Source organism: Canariomyces notabilis (assembly GCF_033297395.1).
Source record: "Canariomyces notabilis strain CBS 508.74 unplaced genomic scaffold N656scaffold_9, whole genome shotgun sequence".
Taxonomy (NCBI): domain Eukaryota; kingdom Fungi; phylum Ascomycota; class Sordariomycetes; order Sordariales; family Chaetomiaceae; genus Canariomyces; species Canariomyces notabilis.
Genome location: NW_027041831.1, coordinates 113379 through 128341, shown reverse-complemented (window position 1 = coordinate 128341; position 14963 = coordinate 113379). Strand labels below are relative to the sequence as shown.

Here is a 14963-nt window from a genome sequence, read left to right as displayed (position 1 = left end):
AACGATCGCCAATCTCTTGAGTCCAGAAGAGAAGCTCAAGGTTACCTTGCAAATCCATACCGCACCGCCTAATTCCTAAGCCTGGCTCTGTGATTTTGAGAGCCGAAGAAGCTAGTGTTTCTCGGGTGAACAGCAACTGGTGCTAAGAATGCTCATGCTGCGACTGAATCCATCTTGGACTCCCTCCCACCCAGATTGGTCGGCTTCACGTTGGGGTTTTTCTTGTAATAGTTGTTGATGGCAGACTTGATGGCGTCTAGTGATATCTGTTTAGCGTCATGCGGCAATGATGAACCAAGTCTGACATTTCGCATGGGCAATATACCTTCAGCAAGCATACTGCAGTGAAGTTTGACGGGCGGGAGGCACTAAGAGACATCTCAGCTTCTCTGTCAGTAGATCTGTACAGGGCAATCAACATACCAGTTCCTTCGCGATCTCGGTGTTCTTGACCTTCGCAGCCTGCTCAAGGGTCATTCCCCGAACAAGCTCTGTGAGGTAGCTGGAGGAGGCTCTGCAATGGAGTTAGTGAACGGCCTAAAGAACATGCGTTTCATCTGTCTCGACATCTGGAACCGGTTGAGGGGGTTGGTGACTGTGCTGGCTATCGGCGTAGGGTGGGCAGAAACACCGAGGAAAGTTTGGGGAAATGGCACTGAGTAGCGGTGGCCGGGTCGCTAGCTTCGGCTCGGGATGATTCTCAAATCCCACCATCGCATTCTTCCAATACCATCCTCCGGAAGCGAAGGGAGCCAGCGCCAGTGGGCGTTTGCAAGGCTCCAACTTCGGAAAACCGCGTGGTCCAACGCCGCCAGTGGTACACAGCTTCGTTCGTCGGCTAGCTATAGCGACGCCCACTTGGAGAGTGCTCGGCAACCCTCGGACTTCCGACCAAACCCCTTCTCGATCCCATAACACAATCTGGAGAAAAGGAGGGAATCCTTACATCGCGGAGCCGCATCCGAACGTCTTGAATCGAACATCGCTGATGACCTGGGTTTCGGGATCGACCTTGATATGAAGCCGCATAACGTCACCGCACTGCGCGCAGTGAACAGTTAGCGCACGCCTCGAGAGAACAGAGACGTCGGATAGCTTACAGCCGGCGCTCCCACCAATCCTTCGCCAACCGACTTGTCTTTCTTGTCTAATGTTCCGACATTCCGGGGGCGGGAGTAGTCTGCAGATGGTTGGGTTAGCGACACACAATTCCATACACCGCCAGAAGAGTTTGAGAATGTGCTGTAGGATAACGTACGGTCAAGGACCTTCTCATGGTAGTGACGCTTTGCTGCGGGTTGGGCAATCTGCGGCGCGAACTGTCGCGACACGGGAGTGGCAAGCGGTCGGATCGAGCCAGCCAGAGCTCGGCTGGAGACAGCGCGGACTGTTCTGGACAGCATTTCGCGAGAGATGTGAGTTTTGCTTGTTGTTCTCGGTTCTTAGTGATAATTCGCGGTGTCGAAGTGGAAGTTGTTGAAAGATGTCAGCGGGATATGGAGTTTGAGTGTGTGCTGGATGGAGGAAAGATTGCATTTGCCAAAAACTCATGGAAGATGCGGGACTTGTCCATGACGATTGAAGAGGCGATTCTGGGGCCGTGAGCGGTCTTAACAAAAATGGGTCCCAAAGTCAGGAGATGCAGCGTAGAAAGACTCCATTATTTGTTAGTGCAAGCTAGGCCTTGTGGGGCCCAAAAAGACCGCTTGAATGCAGGGCGCATGCCGACGTCGGCCGAGGCGGAGAATCGGAGGGTCAAAGGACCCACCCTCCGCGGAGATAAGATCATCTGATACGAGACCGAGGAGTTGCAAGGACGGGATGGCATTTGTGTTTTATTTATGAGCGGAAACCGCACTACAGTATTCAGCAATTTCTCTAGTTGCAGCGCAGTATCACACGGTTTTGAATAGCAGTTATTGTACTATTTCTATGGATTTCGGACATAACTAATGCTTGCACCGGATAGAGAAATTGTCTTATCTTCCCTTAACATTTCCCTAGCGTTTTGTTGGTTATCCTACACTAGTTTGTGTTAATCAGATCAGGGTCAAACTCAAGTTGAAGTCCAGCCAGTTAACTTTGACCTCAACTGCAGTGCCCACTGTCAGCTGCATCATCGCGGGGCTGGAGCCTGTTGTTTGCCCCGCGTTTCAGCTTCCTGCCTGCCGAGTGACGTGCCACCAAAAGCTTACCTACAGCTCAAGGTTACCCAACAAACCATCCCGATTACATACCGACCCAAGTTGCGTATCTGACCTACGAAATAACTTGCGCTCCACGGTTAACATCATCGCGCCTTTGAATATGGCGTGCCAACATATTGGATCTGCAAGTGTGTGGTTCCAGTCCAGGCTTCATGGCTAACAGGGCAAGCTAACGACCCCGACAGGCGTTTCCAAACCAACACCCGCAGACACGGTATATCGCGAAGACTGTACTCAGTGTTTTGATTCCATCGTGCGTAAAGCTCTCTGGGCGGCCATCTGTTGTCACACGCTTCAAACTGACACTCTCGCGACCAGGATGATCCAGCTGGGTTAGATGTCTGCCTCAAGTGCTTCAACGGAGGCTGTGCGGGCGACCGGAACCACGCAAAGCTGCATAGCATCTCCCGAAATCACCCTCTTGTCCTCAATGTCCGCCGCACCCGCAAGATCATCGTGCGCGACGAGCCGCCGCTCAAGATGTCCAAGCTCGCCATCGCCGCCGAAACCGAATCGGACCGCTACGACACGACGTTGACGGTCAAGTGCCTAGAGTGCGGTATCGACGACATCGACAAAGCCAACCCCGTGATTGCCGCGGCGGTGGAGGCAATCATGGCCGCAAACACATTTTCCCGGAAAGAGGAGGTGAAGGCGTGGGAGCAAGAGTTGACCAGTTGCGAGCACATTCTCACGCTCCAGCAAGGCCCGCCCCGCCAGATTGAGTCTCAGGACCTTGGCCACTGCTCCAAATGTGACCTGAACGAGAACCTCTGGCTCTGTCTAGAATGCGGGAACCTTGGCTGCGGCCGAGCACAATTTGGAGGTGTGGGTGGCAACTCTCATGCCTTGGCCCACTCGACCGAGTCCGGCCACGGCGTAGCGGTCAAGCTTGGCTCTATTACGCCCGAAGGCACTGCCGATGTATACTGTTATACGTGCGATGAGGAGCGGATTGATGACGACCTTGGCACCCACCTAGCCAATTGGGGTATCATCCTTTCGGAGCGGCAGAAGACCGAAAAGAGCTTGACGGAGATGCAGATCGAGCAGAATCTGCGATGGGAATTTTCAATGACGACCGAGGACGGCAAAGAGTTGACTCCGCTCTTTGGCCCTGGCCTGACAGGCTTGAAAAACCTGGGAAACAGCTGCTACCTAGCCAGCATCCTCCAGTGCCTCTACGACCTGCCCTCATTCCAAGAACGGTACGGGGGCGGCGTTTCTTCGCTCCCCGATGTGCAAGATCCCGCGCAAGATCTGGAGACACAGCTACGCAAGATTGGGGACGGCCTGCTCTCCGGTCGGTACTCGAGGCCAGACTCGGACGTGCATGTGTCAGAACATTCGCCCGAAGTTCCGCACCAAAAAGGTCTCCAACCCTCGATGCTCAAGCACCTCATTGGACGTGGACATGCCGAGTTCTCGACAATGCGTCAGCAAGACGCTTTTGAGCTTCTGCAGCATCTCATCAAGCTAATCACACGATCAAAGCACCCCTCCGGGCTCAACGATCCCACACAGTCCATGAGGTTCATGATGGAGCAACGCCTGCAGTGCCTCAACTGCAAGAAAGTCCGTTACAGCAGCAACGAGCAAGATAGTATCTTGATCGATGTTCCTCATGAGAAGCTTCCAGCGGAGGAGGGTCAGGAACCCAAGTACAAACCAGTCACATTGAAGGACTGCCTTGATAACTTCACGGCGTCCGAGATCGTTGAGCTCACTTGCTCGGCATGCGGCAGCCGAGATGGCTTCACCAAGCGACAGCTTTTCAAAACGTTCCCCGATGTCTTGGTCATAAATGCACGCAAGATGGCCGTGATCAACTGGGTGCCAGTGAAACTAGATGTCCCAGTCATCGTGGAGGACGCACCCTTCGCTATGGACGCGTATCTCTCTCGCGGACAACAGCCAGATGAAGAGCTTTTGCCAGAAGAAGCAACTCCAGCCGGCGGCAGTGCGCCCAGCTTTGTGCCCAATGCAGAAGCCGCTGCGCAGCTCGAGAGCATGGGATTTCCCCGCGCTCGTATCGAAAAGGCGTTGCACGCGACAGGCAACAGCGATGCAAATGCGGCGATGGAGTGGCTGTTTGCTCATATGGATGATCCGGATATTGATGTGCCTCTTGACCTTGGAGGCAATGCTGCCAGTGCAAATACGGCGGACCCAGAGAAGATAGCGATGCTGGAATCTATGGGGCTCGGCGGGCCACGCGCGGTGAAAGCCCTGAAGGAGACAAATGGCGATGTTGAGAGAGCGATTGAGTGGCTGTTCAGCCATCCCGATGACGAGGGCGAGCCAGATGAGGCAGACGGCGATGCCAACGAGGCAGCGGACAAGAGGCCGGCAGTGGTTGGAAGCAGCGAGCTCCCGGCAAAGTTCCAGCTGCAGTCCATTGTCTGCCATAAGGGAACCAGCATTCATACTGGGTAAGACAGTTGCTCTCTATTTTCATCGAATGATAACTGATTTTCCCAGGCACTACGTTGCATTCATCCGCAAGAAGATCGATGACGAAGTATCTTGGGTGCTCTTCAACGACGAAAAGGTGGTCAAGGTCGTCGATGCCGAGGAGATGAAGAAGAATGCATATGTCTACTTTTTCAAGCGTGTCTAGGGTCCGTAAAAAGTGTACTTTTCGATCCTCGGGAGGGTGGCAAGAGTCAAAGGGTGTGAAAAATGCCGTAAAGCAATAGAGGACGCCGGAAACACTGAGCCATAGAGCGGGGCATATGAGTTACAATGACATGGTCTTTGCCAGCGATTTTTCGCCCACTTGAGCACAACATCAAACCGAATCATATTGATCCCTGATATATCCGTATCTCGGCCCGTGAAGATCCAGCGCAGCTAGAGATATAATCCGTAACGCCATCCTGTCCCATGCCAGCACCCCAACCAGGTAAAAACTCCCAAGCACAATATACACCCATTTATACACCCCAAAACCAAGAAAACAACTCACCCCCCAAGCCTGGCGATCAGTCCTGCAACCGATAACTAACCAGGGTATCAACGCGGTGACTGGCCGTGCTGAAACCCCGAAGCTGGACCCGCTCGCCGTTGACAATCTCCTTGGCGTCGCTGTCCCCCCACTCGACGGGCACCTCGCTCGACGCGTCGGCGTAGACGAGCACGTTGAAGGTGCAGTCGCCTGAGAGCTGTGGGAGGAAGGTGACGGAGGCGGTGATTTGGCGGAAGATGGCGGCGATTTCGGATTGGATTTCGGATTCTGTTTTTTCTACCCCCGGTGTACCTGATGGGGATGGGGCGGTGGGGTCTGATGGGGTGTTTTCTTGGTTTGTGGAGGTGGAGGTGGAGGTGGTGGTGGTTGGTTTGGGGGTTTTTGAGGAGGAGGAGGAGGAGGAGGAGGAGGGTTTGGATTTGGGTTTCGCGAGGATTTGGACCTGGACAGATGAGTGGGTTAGTAAGGATGAATTTCTCGAGTCGAGTATGCAGACGGAAGTAAGCGTACGTCAAACTGCCACCGTTCAATGTTCTCGCCCGTGTCCTTGTCGGTGATGACAATGACCAGTTTGGAGATCTTGCCGCCAACCATCCACTTGTCGAGCTGTGACATGATCTTCTTGATGTAGGCGCGGACTTGGTCGTCGGACGAGACGAGCATGTTGAGGCCGTACTTCTTGACGGCGGTGAAGTCCTCGGCGGGGTAGACGCCTCGTTGAAAGCTGTTGTTGTTAGCCATTGGAGCGCATGTCGAGGGAAATAGTGGTCTGTCTAAACGTACAGAATCGTGTGTATCGAATACTGGAACTGTGTCGGTGGGAAGGAATGCAGTCAGTATGAGTGCCGTGATCGTTGCTGGCGACGGCGCATCCGGCCATCCGTCGCATTTCGACCTGTGGTGGGGGACTCACAAACTCGGCGACAAGCTTTGCGCTGCCTTTCAGCGAAAGCTTGTGCACCTTGTATTTGTCTTTCTCTGGCGCTGCGGCGGCCATTTTCTATCACTCGCGGCAGTGTTGACTGCGAAGTGAACAACTTTTATGTTTGCGATTTCGGTGCTGACAGAATGGTGGTGGTTTTTGGATGTTTACTTCTCCCTGACTGCTTGGCAGAGTCCTCAGCCGTTGTCAGGGGCTGCGGGGTCATGCTCTGATTATGTGGGGCAGCGGAATGAATGAAGTCATTACGGTAAATACATGTACAGATTCCCGGTCAATAATATACCAATACGGGTAATTACATCAATTTTAAGCTGTTCTCTTATTCCATGAAACTATCCATCTCGCATCGACCAGTCGAGTCAATCGAATTTCGACTGGTCCCGAATCTCAAAGATCTCAGGACAACAAACTAGAAACGCAGAGCTCAGATTGGCTTGTTTGCCCTTGTCTTTTTCAATATCTCTTCCAATGTCATAATCTAGTGCCTTGAAATACACAAAGGTACGCACCCAGGTCTCATCAGCATCCGTGGTCCTTCCTCTTCCAATTTTCTCCCCCCTGAACCTCTAGCACTGGCCCGTTAAGGTCCGAGCCTAGCCTTTGTCACTCAACCACCGCGCCCGCGCCCAATCGCTCTCTCCATATTGCTCGTGGTCCCCGCACTAGTCCGCGACTGCTCGCTCTGATTCTTCGCTCCGCTGTTTCCACGGCGCCGGTACATGTAGACGCCGCCCAAGCCTACGGCACCGAGACCGATGTACCTAACGGTGTTAGCATCCTGGTTTTAACACGGAGCCTGGCCAAGGTATGGAAAACGACGGATACAAGAGACTTGCTTACATGGCTTTATTATCCGAGAATCCCATGGCCCTGCCCGCCCTTTTCGAGCCAACAGCCTGCTTTGGGTCCATGCCCGGTGGTTTGGAAGACTGCTTCTCGTATGCCTCCTTGCGCTGCGTCGGATAGTCAAAGACAAGGTCGATGTCATCCACCGGGGTACTGTCGCGCGGGTCATTTGAGGAAGACTGTTTCGTGGGATTTGCCCTCCAAGAGCTGCTCGTCGAGAGGCTGCGAACTGAGGTCAACCGGACTGCGGTAGTCCGAAATGTGGCGATGCCCAACACGATGCTGATTTGTTTCGGGAGGATCATCTTGCTGATGTTGAGGGTGACGTGAAACTGGTGACCAATGCCTGCAATACGAATGCTGACTCTTAAGTCAACCTTCCAAGCTAAGGGATAGATGAACGTGCCGCACGAGGAGGATACTAGAATAATCGTGTAGACGCATTGCGCATTGCCGGGCTAGACATAACAGTCGTATATACGGCCTTCCGCGCTCGGGACACGTCTTCGGCTCCCATGGCTGGGCCCTTTGCCCGGATGACGTATGGCTGACACCGACGACTGAGGGGGCATCGGAGCTTGGCCCGGCTCAGCGACACAGTACGGATCGGTTCCCAACTTCGGACTCGGAGTTAGACATATTCTGAAGAACAGGTGCCAACTTCATACATTCAAGATTTCAAGTTGAGATGTGTGTTGTCGAGTGCATCGGGAGACACAGTGAGTCTGCATGTGGCTTGCGTCCTCAAACCACGCCGTTGCATGGATGGCTTATAGCGGTATGAATCGCTTGTGAATTAACGATTAAGTAGGTACATGAATATGCCTTGAAAGCACGCTAGATTCGAAAACCGGACCGCTGACTTCCCATGTACGCGTCACCAGCATTTTGAAACTGGAAACATAACATCGACCGTCGTGGCCATGGCCCTGTCGAGCCAGGGGCTGCAACGTGTAGACGTAAAACCTACGAATTGAATGTCAGCACTGAATCTGCGGCTAAGCACTAGGGGTTGGTAGGGTGGTTTATCATACCTGCTTAAAGGTTCGCGCCCAAAGTAGCGACAACAGTGCCGACAGAAACACCGACGCCGGGGAGGCCGAGCCCAGCCACGAGAGAAGCGACGCTAGGAGCCAGCTGAACGAGCAAGAGGCCGCCATCCTGGCCAACGACTGTCAAGGTGCCAGCAACAGGAGCGCCCAGGCTTTGGAGAAGGTCACCGACGCTGCCAGCAGTGGCAACAACCTGACCAACCGAGACGCCGACACCAGGAAGGCCAAGGCCAGCAAGGAGACCGGCGACAGAGGGACTGAGCTGGATAAGGAGGCGCTTGGCATCGGGGCCGGTGACCTCAAGAATATCCTGGACCTGTGGAGCCAGGTCCTGGACAACCTCACGGCGCTTCAGGTTCGCACCGAGGGTGCCGACAACAGTACCAACAGGCACACCAACGGACGGCAGACCGAGCCCGGACACAAGGCCGGCGACTTCGGGAGAGAGTTGAATAAGGAGAGCACCAACATCAGCGCCAACAACGGTGAGAAGGCCCTCGACGTTGTTGCCGAGGTCCTTGACGAGCTCGCCCACGGTGGCGGCCGAGGCGATGACGGAGCCGACAGGGACGCCGACGCTGGGAAGGCCGAGGCCAGACAACAGCCCAGCCACCGAAGGGGAGAGCTCGATCAGCAGCTTCTCGGCGTTGGGGCCGGTCACGGTGAGGACCTGGTTGATTCCGGGGGCAAGGTCTTGGACAACGTTTCCGGTGGCTCGGGATGATACCCCAGCGGCAGCGTCGACCGGAGGAGCAGAGACGGAGACAGCGGCGCTGGTGTCGACCAGAGGGGCCGCGGCGACCGAGGTGGCCATGGCTACCATGGCGGCGAGGAAAGTAGCCTTCATTTTGATTGATGACGGGGGGGTATAAACGAATGTAGGGTATCTAATGCCGGAATGAACCAAGGCAAGGGCTGAGTGGTAACGAGTGACAGAGGGATGAATGCTCAGTGACTGACAGAGGTCAACTTAACTCGACAAGCGCGGGAGGTTGAAGGCACTTATACCCCAGAAAAATGCAGCTCTCCTTTTCTCCGTAACAACCGACGCATGAAGGATATCTGGTTGCCATCTAAGCAACATGGAGATCCCAAGGTCTGGTAGCATAGGATCCACCATGCTTAGTGGAGCAAGAGAACTATACAGGTGGTAACTGCATCAAATTGGTAGTTGAACCTGACAAGACCGGACGCCAATGCGATGCCGTGCCGGTGACAGGGGAGTAGCTTCAAGTCCCATGTTGTAAATGGAATAATATGACGTTCAGGCGTGTCTTTCCAAGTCTCCCAATACAAGCGGAAGGGGAGGTCCCACAGAAATGGTTCCATCGCTGGCCATCATGGTCATCAGCCTGGGGAAAACCTACAGGATGGTCCCATTCCATCATGATCACAGTCAGAGCAGCACATCTATCACTTTCAGTACTTCCATCCAAGTCGATACTCCTCTCCATAACTTTAGAGCATCATCGTCAAACCATCACGTGGTATCGCCATCGCTCCCACACCTTGAGCTAGAAAGGGTGACAAGTTGAAACAACCAACAGGATCACAACCTTGAACGTACTACTTCCTCCCTAGTCCTCCCCTCCCCCCTGTCCAGCTTCAATTGCGCCATACTCCTTCTCGTGGTGAAATCTTGAGAACTTCGTGCTTCATGCCAGTATTCAAGGCTCATGATTTGGACCGTGATATTGGGATCTTCATGGAGTTTATGCTCGCAGCAAGAATTCCATCGGCGATCTCTGTGGAGTAGCTCCCGAGTCAGCTCCCATCCAGGCATTACTCCTCCCACTTTAACGCTAGTTGGGGCGAATCACCTACGGCAAGGGAAACTCCGTTCCCCCCGGGTTATCTAAAAACCAGGCCTTCCTAGCATCTGTATGTGATTTAGCGTACGGTACTCCGCCAGTACCCCAGAGGAGAAGAGCAGTTTGTTCAAGGTTCAGACCAAGGTTCAAGAACCAACTTCACAACTGATGGAATTACCCCTGGCATTGCTACGCCAAAGGACGTCAACTGTCTTCCTCTGTGCCCGTGCCCAAGCCAAAGTATGTACCTGGTAAACTTTTTACAGTGGACGAAAGTAGGGAACTCTCATACATGCAATTGAACCTGACCTAAGTTGCTCCATACTTCCATAGTCACAATACCTAGTAGCTTCAATAGCTTCACAGCCTACATAGTACACAACAGATTGTTTATCAGAGAGCAATCGAGTAGAGCCAGGAACATACTTGGATGTCCATGCTGATCCACCAGCCTGGTTCAACTGGTTGAACTGTGGGCCTTTTGGTTTCCTAAGGTAGGTGCCCCAGGCTGTAGCAGGTACTGTTTGCTTTCAACAGCACCCATGTAGTGACGTCGAGGTCGAGCCGAGAGTGGGATGATCCCTGTTGTACGCTGCTGGCACCCCAGAATGCTCCAAAACAACAGTATGAGAAAACCATTCATTCAGTCTTCATTCGAGGCTGTATATTGTGATGGGTTGAGCTTTTGCTCTCGCTCCTTTACTACATATGTACCTTATTAGCAAGGCGCCGAGTCCCATAGTACTGGTCCTCTAGGTCGCCGACAGCACGAATAACTGGTAAAGTATCTGATCCATACCGACATTCTGCTGCTGGAGTTGTCAATGTCACGACGTCGCAATGTCAAGCTTCAGTTTTCCCCCAGTTGCGGTGACCAATCGTTGCAACCGTTGCATTGGAATTTGGATGACTCCCCGTCGCCTGATTCGTCTTGTGACTCTTGACGTGGACCAGAGCCACCGATCTCAATGGCATTGCTTATTTAGATCGCTGTTCCTGTGAGACAGGGGATTATAACTTGCGTTAACGCTACAGCATACCGGCATGCCGCATACACAGAGCTTGACCGGCAGGTACAGGATCAGGCACCCTTGTCAGGGGAAACAGTCTTGGGCGTAGCTAAGGCGAGGAGCCATCCTCAACGCCTCAGTCTGTACCGAGGGGCATTCCTGATCAATACCTTACTCTGTATCCACGAGTAAGTAGCCGGGCTTTTCGTCGCAATGAAGCCCCGCAGAACGGTCAAAAAGGGGTATTCTCCTTTCGAGGGTGATGGTGGCCCACGCGCCATATCTGGATGAGTCGATGGCATCGTCATCCAGCCATGTCCAATTATCCATAACACGAGTCAGAGGTGTCCGTCCTCGCATGGATACAAATAGTAGGTATGTATATCGGTACGCAAGGAGACGAGAAGGGGGAAGACCGGGAATTCGGCGGGAGTTTAGGCACTTTCTCCAGGATGTCGGTTTAAGCACTGCATTAGCGCTGTAGATCTTGAACAGCAAGTGCCGATTCAGGTTGGCGTCTCCGCTCAACAATTGGGGACTTGGGGAGTTGGCAGGTTTGGAGGCATGGGACCCCACCTTTGGGAGGAGACTATCCAAATGTTGCGATATGCGCTATGAGTGAATTGCCCCCTATTCGACCGGGCACATGTAGGTATCAAACTGGTCGAATTCCGCATGCTGGGCAGTCCAACAAATCGCGCGTGTCACGGTGCTTGTGGAAGCACCTTGGTCTAGGGCTTAGTTTAGGCAATGCCCTGAGGTCAGTGGCTTTCTGTACAGGAAGGGGCTCGAGGGAAGTGAGGTTCAATCCAATGACCATGAGAAACATGCATAAGGTATTTTCTTCGGTCAGATCGCAAAGGCAGAACTCGGCGAGAGATCTCCTTGCTGGGATAATAGGTAGGACAGTATAGAATCTCAAGAGCGGTAACCCAACCTGTTTCGTCCCAGAGAAATAAGTTGTTCATCCGGGTCACTGTCGACTAGGTGAAAAGTTGCAAGTTCAGGGAATCAATCTGTGTGGAACAGAGCAAAGGCAATGGTTACAGTTGGACCCTAACCCTAGAACACAGTGACAACCCTTGCGCACCGAATGGGTGGCGCACGGACCATCAACACCTTACCGCCTGCCCAAGTCCCGCTAACGCTGGCACGGAAAACGGAAGGAAAGCGCAGGGACGAAGCTAACGTCAACATGCACTTAGGAGGAGACCAATTCCAAAACCAAAACAGCTTGACGAGGACAACATCCAGGCGATGAACATCAGCATTTGCGACCCATCATAACTCTGCAAATCTCTTATTATGCAGCCACCGTGACCTCTACAAAATGCCGAGAAAAGCCCAGACCTGGGACGACTACGGCTCGGCTGTCACTCAGGTTCGTTGTCGCGGTCGAATTGATTGCAACTGCAGTTGCAGTCGCAATCGCAATAGCATCGCAGTCGAAGAGTTAGCCCCACTCCAACCGTAGCCATGTTGCTGACCCTGTTTTGTTTGAGTATCCCAGATCATCCTCGCGCCATCCGACTCCGAGTTTCTCGACCAATTGATCCCCGTGCTGAAAGATGCCACCACAAGCAGCCGTGTCGGTTCGCTCGTGCAGAGCCTCTCCCACTATGCCGAGGAGCGCGAGGGTGACATCGAGCGCATCGGCCTGACCAAGCACGAGGAGTTCCTAGCCTCGGTCAACCAGCTCCAGAAGGTTCGCGAGGGCACCGTAGCCCTGACCGCCGAGATCCTGGACCTCAACCAGTCCATCCAGGCCAGCACCGAGAAGCTCGCCGAGCAGAAGCAGGCCCTCGTGAATACCCGCGGCGTACGCCAAAACATCACCGAAGTGTCCTCCGCTCTCGAGGAGTCTCTCAAGATCCTGCATGTCGTCAACAGTGCCCACGAACTCATCCGGAAGAAGAAGTACTATGCCGCTCTGAAATCCCTTGAGGACCTCCAGAACGAGTACCTGGTGCCCATCATCCAGAACAAATTCGCCACTCAGTACAAGCTTGCCGACATGATTCAAAAGTCGATTCCCGCTTCACAGAAGCAGATATCGGAAGCCGTCATGTCGGATCTAAAAACCTGGCTATATTTCGTCCGCGAGTCGTCGCAGTTCCTCGGCGAGGTGGCCTTCTATCACACGGAGCAACGGAGGGCCAGGCAAAAAGAGCGAATGGAGGGTAATAACTTGTTGAGTCGCTTCAAGTTGAACTCTGCCATCGAGCTGGTCTTTGATGAGAACGATGAGTTCGATGTCCTGTCAAACGACGAGATCCAGGTCGATTTCACGCCCTTGCACGAAGCGCTCCACATCCACGAAGCCCTTGGGCAGGTTGACAGGTTCCGTGCCGAGTATGCTGCCACTAGACGCCAACAGAAAGACTTGACTATGCCGACAAACGAAAACCTCTTTGTCAATGATGATGACGATGCTCTCAAGGCGCTTCTGGAGAGTGTTGCCGGGTTTGCCATCATGGAAAAGGCTACTATGCAACGCGCGCCCTTGGTGCGCTCAACACTTGATGTAGGCTTCCATCGCTACATTTCTCGGGATGCACAGCGGTATTGACATTGGTAGGTTGACGAACTTTGGGACTCGATGTGCCAGACCCTCATCCGTTTCACTTCCAAGTCCTTGGAAAGCGTGAGCAACGCAGAGCTTGTATTGAAGGTCAAAGACGATATGGCCCTCTTCATCCAGACGATGGAGGTCAGTCTTCCAGCGCCACGTACCTTTGCTGCCACTAACAGACCGACCAGGGCTGGGGTTATTCTGCCTCGATGCTGAACAACTTTCAACTTGTCTTGTTTCACAAATACGCCGAGTTGTTGCAGCGCCAGTTTGGCGGACACCTTCAGGAGGTAAGCCGATTTACTCAGGTGATCATGACTTGAAAGCTGACAGCCACGCAAGACGGTCTCCACGGATGATTACATGCCCATGAATATCAAATCGCAAGAAGAGTATGAGCAGGTTTACTCTGCCGTCCTCTTTGGTGATGAGATGCCTTCAGACGACGTCACGTACGTACTTGAGTGGCACACGAAAAAAATGCTATTCCGTTTCAGTAGCTAATTGCCCTGCAGCCTTCCCACGGTTCTGCCGTTCTCAAAGATGTATCCGCTATGTTGCATATACATCAGGAAGTTCGAGAAGCAGTTTCGCGACTTCACTCAGGAAAACTTCGATCATCCAAATATCGTTGACGAAACCCTTAGAAAGGTGCGAGATGCCTGTCTTACCCCCAAACCGGTTCCTGTCTAATAATGCCCAGACTCTGGATGAACTCCTCACCGACGTCGTGTGCCAAACCCTCGTGGAGCGACTGAACTCTCAATATCTGGGCCAGATTGTCCAGATTCTGACCAACCTCGAGTACTTTGAGGCTGCCTGTCAAAAGTTGGAGAGACTGTTGATCCAAGGCCGGTCATCCACATCTGCCGGCGGTCCAGTGACTCTGAAAGCAACAGAGCTCTTCAGAAGTCACAAGAAGACGGCCGAAAAACGGATATTCGAGCTCGTCAATTCCAAGATCGACGACCTTGTGGACACATCTGATTACGACTGGTTCGTCTCAACGGTTCTACCCCAGCGCTGTCACCTCTCCTAACACGCACATATTAGGACTGGGACAACCAAACCCACCCAACCAAGCAGCTACATGGTGACACTGACCCGCTTCCTCGAAAACATGATGGGCTCCACCCTCCTCGGTCTTCCCCGCGAGATCAAGGAGTATTTCTACTTTGACGCGCTGAGCCACGCAGCCAACAAGATCCTCGTCAGTCCTGTCCTACCTAACCTCGCGATTTCCTGGCCTGCCACTACACGCTATGCTGTGCTGTGCTGACTTTTTCTTAAATAGGCACTCCCACTCTCCCCAGACGTGAAAAAGATCAACCCCAACGGCGTGGCCGCCATGGCGCTCGACGTGCAGTACCTGACCGACTTTGTCAGCAAGCTGGACAACGCCTTTATGCTCGAGCAGAACCTGGACGAGCTGCAGCAGACGGTGGCGCTGATGCAGTGCGACAACCCGGACGAGTTTTATGACATTTCGATACGTAATAAAAAGTACAGCCGTGTGGACGCCATGAACGGGCCTGTTCTGCTCGAGAAGTAAGT

The 14963-nt window shown here is 53.2% G+C and overlaps 6 protein-coding genes across 6 annotated transcripts; 2 read left to right on the top strand and 4 right to left on the bottom strand.

The window, feature by feature from the left end:
* Positions 1-130: 130 nt before the first annotated feature.
* N656DRAFT_778515 (iron sulfur cluster assembly protein 1) lies at positions 131-1612 on the bottom strand. The gene is made up of 5 exons (XM_064815021.1): positions 1259-1612; positions 1101-1180; positions 947-1041; positions 424-514; positions 131-368 (listed from the first exon to the last, which is right to left on the bottom strand). The coding sequence occupies exons 1-5, from the start codon at positions 1401-1403 to the stop codon at positions 153-155; spliced, it is 627 nt and encodes a 208-aa protein (XP_064670574.1). The 5' UTR covers positions 1404-1612; the 3' UTR covers positions 131-152.
* A 284-nt stretch (positions 1613-1896) lies between these two features.
* N656DRAFT_778514 (ubiquitinyl hydrolase) lies at positions 1897-5173 on the top strand. Its single transcript, XM_064815020.1, has 4 exons — positions 1897-2335; positions 2393-2460; positions 2526-4639; positions 4689-5173. Exons 1-4 carry the CDS (start codon positions 2308-2310, stop codon positions 4825-4827), a joined length of 2349 nt encoding a protein of 782 aa, XP_064670573.1. The 5' UTR covers positions 1897-2307; the 3' UTR covers positions 4828-5173.
* Positions 4784-6294, bottom strand: N656DRAFT_836544 (DNA-binding protein). The gene is made up of 4 exons (XM_064818782.1): positions 6089-6294; positions 5959-5984; positions 5686-5899; positions 4784-5617 (listed from the first exon to the last, which is right to left on the bottom strand). The coding sequence occupies exons 1-4, from the start codon at positions 6170-6172 to the stop codon at positions 5192-5194; spliced, it is 750 nt and encodes a 249-aa protein (XP_064670572.1). The 5' UTR covers positions 6173-6294; the 3' UTR covers positions 4784-5191.
* Positions 6295-6725: 431 nt separating this feature from the next.
* On the bottom strand, positions 6726-7269 carry N656DRAFT_797547 (uncharacterized protein; the record flags this gene model as incomplete). Its single annotated transcript, XM_064817654.1, has 2 exons — positions 6726-6879; positions 6959-7269. The coding sequence occupies 2 exons, from the start codon at positions 7267-7269 to the stop codon at positions 6726-6728; spliced, it is 465 nt and encodes a 154-aa protein (XP_064670571.1).
* Positions 7270-7656: 387 nt separating this feature from the next.
* On the bottom strand, positions 7657-9134 carry N656DRAFT_778510 (uncharacterized protein). The gene is made up of 3 exons (XM_064815019.1): positions 7984-9134; positions 7776-7834; positions 7657-7683 (listed from the first exon to the last, which is right to left on the bottom strand). Exon 1 carries the CDS (start codon positions 8861-8863, stop codon positions 8003-8005), a length of 861 nt encoding a protein of 286 aa, XP_064670570.1. The 5' UTR covers positions 8864-9134; the 3' UTR covers positions 7657-7683; positions 7776-7834; positions 7984-8002.
* Positions 9135-12167: 3033 nt separating this feature from the next.
* Positions 12168-14961, top strand: N656DRAFT_789126 (exocyst complex subunit Sec15-like protein; the record flags this gene model as incomplete). Its single annotated transcript, XM_064816754.1, has 9 exons — positions 12168-12218; positions 12348-13361; positions 13416-13547; positions 13598-13699; positions 13752-13861; positions 13925-14060; positions 14113-14405; positions 14463-14619; positions 14704-14961. The coding sequence occupies 9 exons, from the start codon at positions 12168-12170 to the stop codon at positions 14959-14961; spliced, it is 2253 nt and encodes a 750-aa protein (XP_064670569.1).
* Between the last annotated feature and the right edge of the window lie 2 nt (positions 14962-14963).

Coding starts and splice junctions, on each gene's coding strand:
- N656DRAFT_778515 (XM_064815021.1), bottom strand. CDS start 1,403: ATGCTGTCCAGAACAGTCCGCGCTGTCTCCAGCCGAGCTCTGGCTGGC. Junction 1,042..1,100: donor GATTGGTGGGAGCGCCGGCT/GTAAGCTATCCG, acceptor CACTGCGCGCAG/TGCGGTGACGTTATGCGGCT. Junction 369..423: donor CCGAGATCGCGAAGGAACTG/GTATGTTGATTG, acceptor GATGTCTCTTAG/TGCCTCCCGCCCGTCAAACT.
- N656DRAFT_778514 (XM_064815020.1), top strand. CDS start 2,308: ATGGCGTGCCAACATATTGGATCTGCAA. Junction 2,461..2,525: donor CTCAGTGTTTTGATTCCATC/GTGCGTAAAGCT, acceptor TCTCGCGACCAG/GATGATCCAGCTGGGTTAGA. Junction 4,640..4,688: donor GGAACCAGCATTCATACTGG/GTAAGACAGTTG, acceptor TGATTTTCCCAG/GCACTACGTTGCATTCATCC.
- N656DRAFT_836544 (XM_064818782.1), bottom strand. CDS start 6,172: ATGGCCGCCGCAGCGCCAGAGAAAGACAAATACAAGGTGCACAAGCTT. Junction 5,985..6,088: donor CAAAGCTTGTCGCCGAGTTT/GTGAGTCCCCCA, acceptor CCACCGACACAG/TTCCAGTATTCGATACACAC. Junction 5,900..5,958: donor TATTCGATACACACGATTCT/GTACGTTTAGAC, acceptor TAACAACAACAG/CTTTCAACGAGGCGTCTACC.
- N656DRAFT_778510 (XM_064815019.1), bottom strand. CDS start 8,863: ATGAAGGCTACTTTCCTCGCCGCCATGGTAGCCATGGCCACCTCGGTC.